This window comes from Mirounga angustirostris, unplaced genomic scaffold (assembly GCF_029215605.1).
Source record: "Mirounga angustirostris isolate CCGP_5_RB_7025 unplaced genomic scaffold, mMirAng1.0.hap1 SCAF_6, whole genome shotgun sequence".
NCBI lineage: Eukaryota > Metazoa > Chordata > Mammalia > Carnivora > Phocidae > Mirounga > Mirounga angustirostris.
The window spans coordinates 44,834,542-44,851,258 of record NW_026991714.1 but is presented as its reverse complement, the minus strand read 5'-3'; the positions used below and the strand labels follow the sequence as shown (position 1 = coordinate 44,851,258).

At 43.3% G+C, this 16,717-nt stretch overlaps 1 protein-coding gene across 7 annotated transcripts in view; it reads right to left on the bottom strand.

The window, feature by feature from the left end:
* Positions 1–16,717, bottom strand: part of CUNH1orf21 (chromosome unknown C1orf21 homolog) — a 215,043-nt gene that overhangs the window by 37,773 nt on the left and 160,553 nt on the right. The window contains exon 4 of one of the 7 annotated variants that reach the window (XM_054508008.2): positions 8,741–8,836. The exons of the other annotated variants lie outside the window; for them this stretch is intronic. Within the exon in view, the coding sequence (XP_054363983.1) occupies positions 8,741–8,836 (96 nt within the window). The remainder of the gene's footprint in view (positions 1–8,740; positions 8,837–16,717) is intronic. 7 annotated transcript variants of the gene reach the window in all.

The window sequence follows — 16,717 nt, the reverse complement described above, 5'->3', positions numbered from 1 at the left end:
GGAGAGAAGACTAGAGCAGAGCAAAAGTTAAGTGTTCATGTTTACTTGGCCAAAGCAAATCAGAGAACTACATGTAAATTCGAGAGAATGGAGAAAGTATAATCCTACTACATGCTTGGAAAGAACAGAACTGGAATATTTATGAATAGCCCTAATGACCACCACGATGCTCATTTTTTTTTTTTTAAAGTATGTTTTCTTGATGACAGAACTACGTAACATTAATCATAGAAATTCTTTTTTTCTGAATAATCTGATGTCCAACTGTGTCAAGTATCTTATTTGAACTAAATTATGTGTAAGTCACAGAAATATGGAAGAAACGTAAATACTGGAAGTTTAAATTGGGCTAAAATTTGAGTTTAGACTTCAAAAGAAATCCGTAAGTCCTGGCTCCTTTTTGAAGAACAACTCTTCCTTCAATTTATCTCTTTGCTCTCACATTTTACTATCAGCAGCAAGAAGAAACAAGGTGGTGACTAACACTCTGCTAAGAAATCTTCTCAGCTGAATAGTCAAGTTCATTGCTTACAAGTTCTGCTTTCCACATCCTTGTAGGACATGATTTGCTACGCGTTTGGCCACCATATTACAAGTGTCACCTTTCCTCCAGTTTCTAACTGGAAACTTGCCAATGGTAACTTTCATGTCCATATTTCTACCAACAGTGTGTTTGTGACGACTTATATTCTCTAAGATGATATAGGTTTTCTTCACCACGCTCTTCACCTTTTTCTGAGCCCTTACCAACAGAGTCTTTAAACATTTTATTTATTTGACTGAGAGAGAGAGAGAGCACAAACAGGGGGAGCTGCAGGCAGAGGGAGAGGGAGAAGCAGGCTCCCGGCTGAGCAGAGAGCCCTATGTGGGGCTCGATCCCAGAACCCTGGGATCATGATCTGAGCCAAAGGCAGACGCTTAACCAACTGAGCCACCCAGGCGCCCCTAACAGAGTCCTTAATATCCATATTTTCTACTAACTGCTCAAGGCAATCTAGGCTTTTTCTACCATGCTTCTCAGAATTCTCCCGGCCTCTCTCCACTTCCCAATTCCAAAGGCACTCCACATTTATAGGTGTTATTACAGCACTATTATATTTCAAGGTAACAAATTTATATTGGCTTCCTACTGCTGCTTAACAAATTATCACAGACTTATGGATTTTTAGAACACAAATTTGGAGGTCAGAAGTCTAAAACTGGACTGTAGGGCAGTCTTCCTTCTAGAGGCTCTAGGAGACAATCTGTTTCCTTGGCTTTTCTAGCTTCTAGACTGACTACTTTTGCTCAAGGCTCCTTTTTTCCATTTTCAAAGTCAGAGCTTAGTATCTCTCTTCTTTGATCTCTGCTTCCATCCTTGTATCTTCTTTTTCTAACTGTGATCCTCCTGCATTCCTCTTAGAAGGATCCTTGTGATTCTACTGGGCCCCCCTGGATAATCCAGGATAATCTCTCTATGTCAAGACCCTTAATGTAATCACATCTGCAAAGTCCCATGTAAGGTACCATATTGACAGGTTCTAGGAATTAGGATGCAGACATCTTGGGGGAGGGGATCATTCTTCATTCTACCTTTTCTTAATGAAGAAGTTGGCATCTCACATCTGCAAAGCTCAGTCCTATCAGGACAAAGCAGGTCCATGGCTCACAATGAAAAGTTATGTAGGGACAGAAACAAGGATTGACAAGTACTTGTGGAAAACCACAATAGAGAAACCTAATGGCCCATTCTTCACTAAATCCCTGTTTAATGGCCCTGTGTGCCAGACTGTGCTAGAGAGTTAGCGATATGATCCTCACCCACTACAAAATCGGAAAATGAAATGATGTTTGGAAATGATAGAAGTATGTGTGGTGGAAGCACTTGAGATGACACTTAACTCAGAGGACGAGGTCAGGGAAGCTTCCTGGAAAGCAAACCAGGCAGGGTTGGGTCTGGAAGGTGGAAGAATGTATACCCTGACAGGGAAAGGAGAGAATATGACAAGTACTTGGAACCATTGAGCCTGGGAGAGCCAGGGAGAGCATGAGGTGCCAGGAGGGCATATGAGAGATGACATGGTGAGGTGGGCAGGGGTGGAGGGCTCATTCTTCGACACTGGGTTTTCCTTTGAAACAAGGAGGAAACACTGAAGAAGTTTATGAACCTTCTGGCAAAATGTTTCAGAGATGGGAGCAGAGAGCCCGTCGGGAAGCCAGGCCAGTAAAACAGCAGAGTCTATGAAAGCTAACTAAGACCAGACGGGCAGAGCATAGAGGATAACAAGAGTATAGCCTCTGGAGTCACATGCCTCTCCACTTTCTACTTGTGTGACCTTGAGCATATTACATAACCTCTGTGCTTCAGTTTCCTTAGCTGGGAACTGGGGACGGAAGTCATACCTCCTTCAGTGGGTTACCTGTTGGACAGGAAGTCCATCACAAATGATAGCTTGTGTTGATAAGATAGTTGCTCCTGAAATAAGGATGAGGACACAGATTTGACAGTTGTCATGAAAATTACCAAGTCCTCACTGTACGCTGAGCGCCTTGCTTTCCTTTGAGGGAAACAAGAAAAAGACAAAGGAGAGCCCCAACTTCATGGAGCAATTGCAAATGTCAGAGAAAAACAAACCCAAATACTAAATATAGCACTTACTATCATTTAAATTTAAATATCTATAAATAAAATAAATATACATAAACAGAACATTTATATATATACTTATAGAAGTAAAAGCACTGATAAAATCTGAGGCCATCTGAATCTACAGGGGAGGTGGAAGAGGACAAGGTTTAGTCAAGCATGACGGCCAGGTTTTTGGCTGAGCTGACAACAGGAAACGGTAGTGGCCAAAAGGAGAAATAAAGGAACTTTAGGGTTACTGATTAAAAGGGTGAAATATGGATTTCAAAAAATTGCTTTTTCTTCCTTGCTATGTATGTGTAATGGGTGGGTTGACTCCCAAGTGAAGGTGTCTTTCTGGGCAAGCAAAGGAAAGGTGACATGGCTATTAAGCAGAAATGGGGCTGGGCAGAGGTGCGTTTTTCTTGAAGGGAATGAAACGTAAGCTTCAGGGCCTATACCTAGATGGCCTGAACTGTTGTCCGCAGAAATTAGGAGAAAATGTAGTCTTTCTGAATGGATACGTTAAAATGTAACTATTTTTGAGATATAGACTTTACTTATCACATAGTCTCTCCATGTGGAGCCCAACCAACATTCATGGAGGAGAGAGGCAGGTGACGGTGCTGTAGATGGAGACCACCTGTCTGAAGGCCTGGGACTTACTGGTTTACCTCACAAGAGTGGATCTGAGCTCAGGCCTGACTGGATCCAGGTGGTCAAAAAACACTCCCTCACTCCTTTGCTAATCACCTTGATTTCATTTTTTCCAGGACCCTGTGGCAATGCCTGAGTCAATCCTTACAACCCTGTCACTCAACAGGCAAGAAAGTCTTCCCTATTAGGGCCATTTTCAAGAATCTCAGGGAAACACTGATTATTAGCTTGCCTTCCATCCGTCCAGTGCCAACTTGGCAGGAGACCACATCTTTTATTCTGCCTGTGAGCTCACTACCTGGAAAAAAGGTTTTTTTTTTTTCTATTATTGGACATATTTACAAAACATACACATTCTCTGTTGCATGGATTTCTCTTTTTAAAAAGTGTGTTTAGGGGCACCTGGGTGGCTCGGTTGGTTAAGCGACTGCCTTCGGCTCAGGTCATGATCCTGGAGTCCCAGGATCGAGTCCTGCATCGGGCTCCCTGCTCGGCAGGGAGTCTGCTTCTCCCTCTGACCCTCCCCCTCTCATGCTCTCTATCTCTCATTCTCTCTCTCTCAAATAAATAAATAAAATCTTAAAAAAAAAAAAGTGTGTTTAAAAAAATCCTTTTATGTTTTCACATACGGGAGTTCTAAGTTTTGACTGGTGAAAAAGAACAGATTTCTTTCTTCTTTGATTATTTCTCCGTAACTTCTAGGATTAGTCCTGGCTATTTCTAAATTTAGCTCCCTGCCTGTACATTTTCTTCTGTACCCTTTTGCCACCTCTCCCAACAGAAGTCAGTGTAAATGAAGGGAAGTCGATGTTTTAACAGTGGCCCCAGGCTTTCTAGCTAATACAAGTGTCAATCTTGTCACGGCACGATTATTTTACAATGTGGAGTCAGTCACTAGATTTCTATACATAGTCAATAATCAAATGTGGCGTTGTTCCATTACTGATGTAACTTTTAGCCCAAGGCTAGGAAAAGACTGGTTGGTTGTAACTAGCATTTGGGTTGAAAAAGCTCTTTAAAATTGAAATATGGTACTTAGGTAATAAAAGGTAAGCACTATTTTTCCCCAAACCTCCCCCCCTCCACCTCCTTTTGGGGAAATGGGCTGCTAGAAATATCTTCATTCTAAACTTTGCAAACAGAATTGATCCTGAAATGTTTTAATGGGTTGTGTTTAACCGGGAGTGTCTTTATTTGCTCACCTCCTTTCTAGAAAAGCTCCCATACTCATCTTTTTCCACATCTGCCTTCACAGCTGGTGTACCCTCCCATAAGACTTCTGAGCCAAGCACTTACTGCCGACGTGGGACAATGATGGGCTTGGGCCCCTTCGGCAGCCTGACATCAAGCTGGGGGGAGAAGCTAAGAACCAATGATCTGCGTTCTCTGCCGCTGTCATTTCTCATCTCTCTGAGGATCTTTTATGAGACTTTCCAATGAGGGGCTCATTAGTGGTACGATAGGCCCTAGTTTACTAAGTCTGCCTTGTGTAAAGTAGTTTCTGAATGTTTGATCCCATTTTCTCCATTCTTCTCACTCTAGATCCTACCAGGCAAATAAGTCTTCGCAGACAGCTTGCTTGTTCCCTTCTTCTTTGCCTCTCACTTTAAGTGAAAGTCTTTCCCTACCTGAGTAAAAGGGTGGGGGATGGGGGGGAGGGTGGAGCTGGCTTGGAGAGAAAAATATGTTAGACCACGTGTCTAAAAGCTCTGATGAACCAACCACACGGGCCTAAATGTGAGATGATCCCCACTCCTCCAAAGACAAGATCCTCAGAAACGTGTCCTGGCAAGCTTAAATATATAATCCATCCTTCAGGAATGTAGTTGAAACCTTCAGGCGATGGACTTACAATAAATATTAATTCAGCTACACAAATCTTTAAAACCACATATTGTGTACAAAATTATATGAATTCAGAAATATTACTTTTTCCACACTCACATTTCATCAAACAATTTAAACGTCCCAGGTGCATCTGGAATCAGTATTTTCACCACCAGTCACCCGCTTTTTTGAGTTTCTAATGTTTCCAAGGCATATTATCTTCACTTCTGACTTGACGAAATACGCCATTTGAATTTTTGTATGTTGCTGTCTTGGACATTTAATTCCAAGCCATAAATACCCAGGTTAGTAGTGGTGATCTCCACGTTGTGCACCACTTACTGCATTATTCTTTCAACATTAACTGTTAAAAAGGCTGTTAGGATGACGCACAGAAGTATTACTAAATTAGAATGGTGCTTTTTTTCTCATTTAGAAACAAAAATGATTCTATCAGCAGGCCCCTCTCTGTAAGCACCTAAAGTGCTCACTGACTAAAGCTGGTGTTTTAGGCTAACGTTTCCCTTAAACTTTGTGTTCAAAATAACAAGAGTGCCCTATACCACGTGGTTCATATAGAAGGTGGCATCCACTTTTCTCAAGGACTCCAGAAAAAAAAATCCTGCTTATATTCTGGCAAATACCACAACACAGTGAAATCTTCTCATGTGAATATGATTGAAAGGGTATCTTTTACCACCATCCAAGGTTTCCTGATGAAACTTAATAGAAATATTAGAGACTTTATTCCATTTCTCAAGGGGAATACTGAAATGAAATCTCACAAATGTTGAGGGCCCCATCTGTTGTCCAATGGTCATTTGGTAGAAAACATTCTGAGGCTGGTGAAACAACACACAACAACTTGTACGTATGCTGATGTGCTTGTCTATGTCCCTATTCTCTCTGAGAGTCATTGTTCCAGAAGATAAACTCCTCAAGTACACATAAAACCGTGTTTAATTTGTTTCTTACACGAGGCCATTATGTATGTACGTAACTGACGCTCCCATGATAATCTGACCAAAGAGAAACATAGTTTTTGATTCTTTATCACCGTGGTTCTTATAATTGCAAAACAGTAACAACAGTAAATATAATAGCTATCACTGAGGACACCCTGGCAGGTGCCAGACTCCACACCAGGGCCTGCAGGCATTAATTACGTTAGCACAGACCAAGGGCCATGCACAGGCCCTGCCGTGTGGTAAGAGCCCAACAGATGTCAGCAATTACTGTTATTGTTATTATTCTAACTTATTATTATTTGATCCTCACAGCAATTGTTTGAGGCAAGCATTCACAGAGAACATTAAGGAAACCATTAAGGAGACAGAGCCTCTGAGACATTTTCTAAGTTGCCCAAGGTCAGAGAGTTATTGGCCAAAGGGGGACAGGGACTATGCACTGGCATCTCTTTTGATAAATATTGTGCATTCTTTTTTTTTTTTCTTTTAGAGAGAGAGGGAGAGAGAGCACGAGCAGGGGGAGGGGCAGAGGGAGAGGGAGAAGCAGGCTCCCCGCTGGGCAGGGAGCCTGATGTGGGACTTGATCCCAGGACCCTAGGATCATGACCTGAGCCGAAGGCAGACGCTCAACCGACTAAGCCACCCAGGCGCCCCAATATGGTGCATTCTTAAAACAGCCAAATCTATATAAATTAAAGAGGGTGAGAGTAAGAGCAGTCCACATAATTTTTAACACCTGCTTTGTGTTTCAATACCAGAAGATGAGATGAGAAGCCTGGGAGGGACCCAGTTTCAAAGACAGAGGCAAGAACCCCACGGCCATTGGTGAAACACAGCATCTGTACCTCCCAGACCAAAGCAACTCAAGGCCAGGCGAGTAATGGGACTAGCTGATGCACCTTGAGTAAGCAATAGGGAGCAGGGGCGCCAGGTATAACTCATAAGGACAGCCATCAGTGACTGTCTCTCCCAAAGGCATTCAAATTACATTTTTAAAAATTGAGGTAGAATCGACATTATCACATTAAATTAGTTTTCAGGGGTAGAACATAATGATTCAATATTTGTATATATCGCAAGATGATCACCACAGTAAGTCTAGTTAACATCTATCACCAAACATAGCTACAAATTTTTTTTTCTTGTGATGAGAACTGTTGAGGTCTACTCTCCTAACAAGTTTCAAATTAACTACAGTCACCATGCTGTACTTTACATCCCCATAAATTATTTATTGTATAACTGGAAGTCTGTCCTGTTTGACCCCTTTTACCCACGTTGTACACCTTCCACCCTCCCGCCTCTGGCACCATCATTTTTTAAAAGCTGAATTATAAGAACCTCAGAGCCAGTTGTTAAATATTCAGGAATTTTGTTAGCCAACAGTTGGTAGTTTGAAATCTGCCTTTGTGGGAGTAATTAGACTGCGGAAATTGGCAACCAGTATAAATCAAACCTTTTCTCCCCTCAGAGAGCTCGTTTACCAGCACTGTCTCTATATAAAATCATACACGATTGGTTTTAGATTTGTTTGCCATCCCTACCTGAGTCCCAGGCGCCCTCAAGTAGTACATTTTTTTAAAAAGATTTTATTTATTTATTGGACAGAGAGAGACAGCAAGAGAAGAAACACAAGCAGGGGGAGTGGGAGAGGGAGAAGCAGGCTTCCCGCGGAGCAGGGAGCCCCATGCAGGGCTCAATCCCAGAACCCTGGGATCACGACCTGAGCCGAAGGCAGACGCTTAACAACTGAGCCACCCAGGCTCCCTTCAAGTAGTAAATTTTATGTTATGTCCACTTCACCCAATTTTAAAAAATGCACAGCAGAAGTGAGAGGGAGTTCTCACCTCCAGCCTCCCCCAGGCTTCTTTTAAAAGATTTTCTTGATGCTTCATCAAATCTATTTGTTCTCTCCTTATTTTTATTTACTCCCAAATTGACATTAAGCAGAAAAAAGATTTATGTATAAAGACCTGCTACAATAGTCACTTATTACTTTATAGAGTCTGGCCAACTCAAAGGACAGCTGGTGTGTCGCATAATCCACTGAACAAAAGTGATCTGCAGGCTTGGCAGCACAGGCAAACGCAACACATCCTGTTCAAGTTTAGATGTGCAGGAATTTGAACAATGTATGTCACACATGTAGAACCTTTTAAGTGGGGACTCTGAGAACTCAGAGCAAGCGATCTTTGTGAGAGGAATACAGGGCTCGGTTCGTTTATGACTCCGATGCCAATCAACGTTACAGGGGAAAAAACGTAACTCCCCAGCGGCAGGCAATGAAGCCACACTAAAACCGAAAGCAGCCGAGGGACCTCAAATGAGTATAATGCTCTCACAGGGGAAGGACCCAGCAGAGTTCAAAAAAGAGATGCATGGTGAGATCTAGAGAACTGGTTCTCTGGCGGTGGCCAGATCTTCAAAACCCAGACTCTGCCACTTCCTGTCTGTAAATTTTACACATAAATCCTTGGAGCCTCAGTTAGCTTCTCTGCAAAATGGGGATAAAAGAACGTCTCTCATAAAGCACTAGTATCCCATGAAGTGAGGTTAAAGAAGATAATGCAAGCATCTGGAACACGGTAGATATTCAAATAATTCTTAGATATTATTATTCATCTTCATGATATATTATCTATTACTAACAATACATTTATTGTTAGTGGTCATATGTACATACACTTCTGAAAAGTAACCAGGTCGGCCTCAGAGACTTGTCCTGATGTCCTGGGGTGTTTGAGAACAAGGAAGGCACCTTTAAAGATGGTGGTCTAGTCTAAAAACGAACGAACAAACAAAAAGGTCTAATCTATCCCCTCTCTTTTACATCAGTAGTGACTACAGCCTAGAGAGATTAAGGACTTGACTGAAGGCCATACAGTTAGTGGCAGATGTTAAAAAAACCTGTAATATGCCCCAGTGTATACACCACACAATGATCCACCCTCAGGAGACCTTAGTCTGGGGTCGCTGGCTCTCTGTCCCAGGTAAGCACGGAACACTAGACCGCTGACTGGAAGCTCCGTGCACACAGGCTGGGCAGGTGGACCGTGGGATTCAGGGATGTGATGGGCTTTTTAGTTATAGAATGTCCAAGGGCAGTATACTTAGGTCTATTTACTTGGGCCAGAGAAGGCGCATCTCATTGTGTCTTGGAGGGTCTAAACTTCCTTGCCAGCATCTGGGGAGCCCGAAGGGGGAAGACAACCAAGGAGCTCAGCATTCAGAATGCAGACTTTCACTTAAAAACCCTGATTTCACTTTGGGGTGTCCCTGCCCTTAATAGTGCCTGGCTCCAAGGAATGAAAAAGCGGAGCTGGGTTTCAACGAATCCGCCTGCTGTTAGCCCCGCTTTCACCTCCATCTCCAGAGATAACTAGTGTGAGCAATTCCTGAGCCTCTCGTGCATTCTACGGTGTAACTGGCTTTCCTGAGTTTGCTAAGTCGGTTTCCACTCTCTGCTTTCCACCTTACAGAATGCTGATATTGCTGTCTTCTGTTAGTCATAGAGGCTTACTATTATTTGTAGAGTGCCTTCACTGTTGTTTTATTGGCATTTCAGAAGGAAATGAAGAGTGACAGCTATGTTCTACCTACCTGTCCCACCTAATCTATTTTTCTTTTTTTTTTTTAAGTAGGCTCCATGGCCAATATGGGGCTTGAACTCATGACCCCGAGATCAAGAGCTGCCTGCTTGACCGACTAAGCCAGCCAGGCGCCCCTACCTAGTCTAATCTAGGAATTTTGCATACACTGTTAAATTCTACAACTGTATGCAATTGTTATAATCATCCCCATTTAGTGGTGAGGAAACCGAGTTTCAGCAACTTGCCCAATGTCTCCCAGAGGGTTTGAACACAGGTCTTTCTGATATTAGAATCCAAGCTGTAGATCATGACCACATCCAAGCATCCACGGTGAAATAACAGCTATCGATCGTCACTGACCATTCATTATGTGCTAAGCTGCTCAAGTGCTTTGTGTGTCTTCCCTGCAAAGGCTCCGTGAGACAGGTACCTATTACCATTCACCCATTTTACACAGGAAGAAATGGAAGTTACAGACTGGTTAAGGAGCCCACCCAAGATCACAAAGCCCAGAACAGAGTCTGGCTCCAGGGGCTGTGTTCTTAACACTCACCAAAGAGTTAAATCACTACAGCTACCTTGTGGATTTCCATGATCTACTTTAGGAACCTCCCCCAGCTCTGCCTTTTTCTCTTTCCTAGATGACTTACTCCAAAAACAACAAACAAACCCCAAATCTCCTTAAATCAGCCAACCAAAGCAGAGACAATGAATAGAAGACAGCCAGATTTAAAGTAAAATCATTTTGAAAATCTTTGCACAAGAAATTATTCTACTAGATCATGCTATCCTCTGTTTATAGTTGCCTTCAGACATTCAATTCAGGAATAATGTGAAGAATGTGCCAATATAACCAGATATATTGAAAAACCTATACTTTTTAGGGAAGAAATGACAAATAGAATTTGCTTCCTAGTCTTATAGCCTAAAATTATATAGGCTAGGGGGTGCTATTGAACAATTTTAGGGTTTTTTGTCCACTAGGTATTCTTAGATTTGCATGTGATAGTGCTCTGGGCTAGGGTGAGCTTTTATAACTTTTAATTAAAGTCTCCTTAACCTCAGTTTGCTGTCAACTAGCACAATATTTTACTGCAGAAGAAATTTTAAAGTAAGTCATATTCATTATTAGTCCTCATTCACACAGAAGCATTAATCATCCATTATTTTCTTTTCCACTGACATGTCCGAGAACTCAATTAAAAGATAATGAAATGTAGGTGTTAAACCCAAAGAAGGTGTCACTGTGTCCAGAGCCATCTGATGGTGTAAAGACTTGTGTCCCGGGGCAGTTAATAGAACCTGTGAGCTGAAGGCAGCACAAAATCAAATTAGCAAAACCAAAACATTAGCCATCGGGAAATCTTAGTTCTAAATCTCTTGCTCCACAATTAAGCTAAATTACCTAAGTCGTTGTTAATAAATCATGATGCAGGAAATACACAGGGTTAGGAAGCCTAGAAAACACAGCAGGGCTTAGGCTGAACTCATACAATTTTGGCTCCACAAGCTGAGTCTAAAATAGAAAACGTGATGTAGTCAAACACAGAAAAGACCAAATGCCACGCAGAACCTCCCCCGTAAGAATCCAAATAGGAATGAGGCACTTAGACATAGCCATCCTTTTCTGAACTTCCAAGAGTGGTCTAAAAAAATGATTCGTTCTAAAATGGTGCCGCGCTCTACACAAAATCATTTTGGTGGTGGATGCTTACATACGTTCTGAACGAATAAAGGTGACCTATTGACTGTAGCCCTGACAAGTCTGCAGCCAGTCAAAGGGAAACTGAAGAACCATCTGTGTAGGCTGAAAGGCACTGTGTGCTGAATGACAGTTTACCGAGATAGCCCTGTCACCTCGACTATTCCCTCACTGCTTCGCACGTCGCTTCCCCGGATGGAACGAATGACTTGAAGGACGTAATGCTGACACCTACTACCCCGGTATTTTATGCAGCTACAAGGCCAGCACCCGGCAAAAGGAACTCAATGCACACGTGGTGACTGATAAACTGTACCGACAGAAGTATGCCCTACTTCCTACGGGGTTTATCCAAGTTCACGGACGCATTCCTACAGTTCAGGGAGAGCCATTACTCTCTTAACTGCTGTGTAAAGGTGAAAGCGAACCATTCTGCTAAAAGAACCATTTGCCTTCTCGAACGTCACCATGTCCAACATAATTTTGTCAGCTCTCAAGTCTGAGACAATTACTGCTTATGACCAGAAGACCTGACGGCTTCCGCAGTACCGAGGTAAGGTGGTTTTTCCTGCTACACACGAAACCACGTGAGTTACTCCACGTACTAGTTTTCTAAAACCATTTAGTGTGTGCTTGGAAATAGCTTTCGGCAGCATACACAACACATAGGTCCTTTTGCAGTTGGCAACTCTGAAACTACTATTCTGGGATACAGACTAAAAAAAGAAAACCCTAAAAGAATTTTTGGTTGAAAACTGATTCTTAGATGATTTTTCTTTTTAAAGAAACTGGGGGGGGGGGGGGAATCTCAAAGTATCATATTTAAAGAAATCCTAAAAATATATTTATCCAATAGACAATGTCAGACTTTTGGAACCAATGGTTACTTTGCAGGGAGTAATTTCAAGGATCTGGGAGAGAAAACACTTTTGAGTATGGGATTGGGGCTAAGGCAAGTGATTCTAGCTAACTCGTATCTGTTAATCTTAAAATGCCAAATTTTGGCGTCATCTTGTCACGGAATGTGTGCTGTCGCCCAGGTAACACCTACCTGACTGTATCAGGCCAAGGGCCTATTGCCCTGGTCAGGGTGGTTTGCCAAGGTTTGGCAGGTATCTTGCCCACCCCCAACCCTTGCCGCCAGGGAAACTGAGGGGCACACTTGTGTATCTTTGAGGTGGGCAGAGGGTTGAGCGAGGGAACAGCTCTGAAATACATGATAATGGCTTCTTGCTCTGGCATTGGTAGACTCACCTGGGGCTAGGCAGACCCACTGCCCTGCAATTTATTCTCAATACAGTAAACGTCCTCGTCAAGATGATCTCCACTAAAACTGGACTCTTCCACAAAGGCTGGAAATGATCTCTACTCGGAGAAAGGTTTCTCAGAGAACACAAACAGGATTGCCAACAAGAGTGCTTAGGCAATGCTTAACAGAATTAAGAAAATCAACTGTTCTCAAAAGGCCCTTAAGCACATCAGAGAGCATCGTTTACATATAGACAACTGAAGCACTAATTAAAAATAATTCCTATCTATTCAGTAAAACAGGCATCTTCAGAACTGCCATTAGTCACCATCTCATTAATCTACAATCAGAGAATCATTCAAGGTAAAGCGAAGAATTCATTTCATAGGGGTGTCTTTGCCGGGGACTGGCTCCTTTTAGAGGTGCGTGGATCAGGGATCATGCCTGTGACATCGGAGGATTCTGGAGAGCCTGCTTCTGGGGGCTCATGACTTGCTGGTCTGGAGGGTCTGCAGTTGATGGTGGGGAAGAGGCTGTTCGCCCTGGCTAGGCACCTCTTTATCTGCAGAAAAGACACCTGACAATGACTCGTTCAGATAATTAGAGATTCTCCAGGAAGGGGGGCGGACGGGTGGTCCACTAATACTTGAAAAAGTCTGAATTTCCTTAAAAATATTCTGATTTGGCTTTTTCTTCTTCTTTTTTTTTTGGCTCATACGAATCAGTGCAGTTTTGCTATCATTGAAGAGAAACAGTCCCAGAAATCCTGAGTTTCTATACATCAGAGAATCTCACACATTCAAGGCTTTTAATCTGTAGGTTTGCAAAAATCTCTTGTGTCTTTTCTTTGGTTCTCAGAAGCTTCAAACATGTATTACTCTTCAGTTTCACCTCTTACTCTCCTCTGAGTAAAATACTCCAATATCTATTAAGCACTAGTGTGACAGGACTAGGACTATACTGTCTCTTAAGGCAAAGCAAGCATAACTTTCTTTTTTGGCCTCCTCAACTAAGTAGAAAATGTGACGAATCACGATGGTTTATGCATGTCTACTCCATATTGGGCATCTTGCATGAATTCTCTCCATAACCCTCTACATCTCTTGGCATTTTACTGACAGCGTACTATCGCACGTACACACTGCGGACTCCTCCTTCACAGGTGACAGATACAGAAATTCAAGCTCAGAGAATAGCAAGCAACTGAACTGTCATGTTCACAGGGCTGGGTATTGGCAAGGTCTGAGCTCCAACCAGTCGGCCTGACTTGCACCTCCCCACAGAGGAAGCATTATCAACTCGTAGTGACTGGACCCTCAGCTCTTGCCAGGACTGTCCAAGGGTTTTACATGGACTGACTGAGCTAACAATCATAACAATTCTATGAGGAAGTACTGTTAACAGTCACCATTTCAGATGAAGAAACAGAGAGCTTTAAAAACCTGGCCCCCACTCACACAAAGCATCAGACTCCAGGTGCCCAACAACTAGAGCGAGCAGCCAGGTGACCCGGCAGATTCCTCCCCTCACGAAGGACCCTGTGTCCGGGGTGCCAGAGAAGGGTCCCTGCACAGAGATGACTGCACTTGACCTCTGACCTTCTTCCAGCTAAAGATTCCTAGATGCTTTTGTTCACAACCTAATGGTTTATGTATATTTGACTTTAGAATTCCTGGCATATAAAATGGTGTTTAAAAAAAAAATCCTAGCAACTACCCTAGGAAATAAAAGAAAAAAATGTACAATTTGTCACCTTGGCGAGATCAAATATTCTGAGGGCCCAAGTGACATGAACAGTCATCACTCACACAAATCAGGACCACCGAAATCATGAGGGTAGTGTACTGACGGGCACTGAAGAGTGCGCGTTCTGTGACATACCTGCTAAAGCTTCTTGTTGGTGAGTGTGTGTGTGGAGGGGGGAACGTGAAGAGGTGGCTGAAGAGGAAAACAGAAAGCTAAGGTGAAAACAGTATGCTAAGCTTCCGCTTCAAAAGCTGCTAATGAATGTGTGGGAAGTGGGAAGGAAGCAGCAGCCAGAACCGGCAGCTGGGCCCTCAGAGAGCTGGTCATGGCCAAGGCAGTCAGTGGCTCTTTGCTCTTACCATTTTGAATACCAAGCGAGTAAAGCAAGACCTGTGCCCAAATTCATATAAAACAGGGGTTGATCCCAATATCCTTTTAGGACACCTGCACGCTGCTGAGTTCTTCCAGAATCCCCCACCTCACCTCTGAATAGCTCTGTCAGATCACAGTGGTGTCACCTAGGACCAAAGGGTCCATCAGCTACATTCTGTGGTAGTGGGGCCAAGCTATAGGTGGTGGTTTTTAAAGTTAAAACAAAGTCACTAAAAACAAACAAACGAACAACAAACTAATAAAAATCAAAGAGCCCCCAAATCAATCTAAATACTTCCTAATTGGAAAAATTAAAACTTGCAGGAAACAATGTTTTAAATTGGGATTCTCTCAGGGAGCTGGCAACTCAGTCGGTGCGGCATGCAATTCCTGGTCTTGGTGTCGTGAGTTCAAGCCCCACAATGGGTGTAGAGATTAAATAAATAAAAACTTAAAAAAAAATTGGGATTCTTGGGTGAAGGTAACACTGTAAGAACAATAATGGATCGATTCATGACCCCCACTGATACTCGTGAGAGTCAGGAGGGGCCAGGGCATACCGCAGGGAATTCCCACTCGATAGTGCAAAGATGGGAGCATAGGGTCACTCACATGCACGCAAGTTCATCAGCGACAATTCATCCGTGGATGTGACGTTTGCCAATGAGGAGAAACTCTTTACTGTACGAAGCAAGATAAAAACCGATAAAACAAACAAACAAACAAACAAAACGAGCATTTTCGGGAATGGAGTGGGAGGGTAAATGACATAAAGGTTAGTGAGTCTTGTGATACTCGGGCCACTTTTATCACAGAGTGACTCAGCTGGACAAAAAATAGAAACGGATCTCCTAAGCCCAGACAGTCTTCCATTCATCTCTGCCTTTCTAAAATTATAGCCGTCCTCCTTAACAGTTAGATCCTGTTTTTACAAAGTGTGGAGCATGGTTTTCCCCTGGGCTTGATCCGACTGTGCCCTGTCACTATACAGCATCACCTTTCTACTGCTAAGGCGGGTTCTGTGGTGCCCTCCGTCGCCCTTCCTCGGCGTACCCGATTGTTACAAAATAAAACGTAACAGCCTTTTCTGGTTAAAAGCATTATATGAGTACACAACCCTGAAAAAATAATGAGCAGTGGTCACCAGGGGACTGACGGTGGAAGGTTCCTTCCTTCCTAGTTTGTTTTTAAATAAGGAGGGGGTTGCTTCCCCCTCCCCCCAGTTCCCTTTCTTTGGGTTGGCCTAGCCTCGGCCGAGGCCTGCATCCTTCTCTGCCCAGATCCATGAGCGGCATCAGCCTTCTCAGAAATGAGCCTCCTTTACCAGCAAGGGCTCTGTCAGTGCTCTGGAAGCAGGAACAGGTTTGAGGATACGCTTTGTTAGCCTGCAAGGGGCGCCCACAGTAAAAGGCCACGCATGTCAACAGACGCTGCAGGTTCCTTTCCTCAGGCCGGGAGACTCCAATCCTACCACTGCTGTTGACCTATCCCACGGCTTTATCCACTTCTCATCTGCCTCGGTTTATTTGTCCGCGATGCTAAATTAAACCCTGTGACAATATATTCTGTGGTGAACACTGAATGCCTGTGTGTGTGTGTCTGTTCGAGGTGGGGGCTGGGCAATTACTAATTAAGATAACATTTCCCTCGTATCTTTCTAGAATATTGTTCAAAACAAAGCAGAAAGGAAGCAGCTAAGCTTTATCTCCCTCTCGCAGCCAACCTAGCCTGGGGCGACAGTGAGTCCCCTTCAGGGGTCCATTGTGTGCACATGGCCTGGAGGGCCAGCATGCAGCTCCACACCAGGACAATCTGCATGAGGCACCAAGTTGCCTCCAGGGAAATTATTTTTCCTGCCAGAGACTTGTTAGCTAAGTCAGAAGAATGCCTCTGTGTTGGAGGGGCGCTGTGATGGCTTCTTCCTCAGAACTTCTGATTGTCAAGCCACCCACCCCACCCCACACACTCCCCCCATCCCCCTCCCCCAACCCTAGTCCCAGC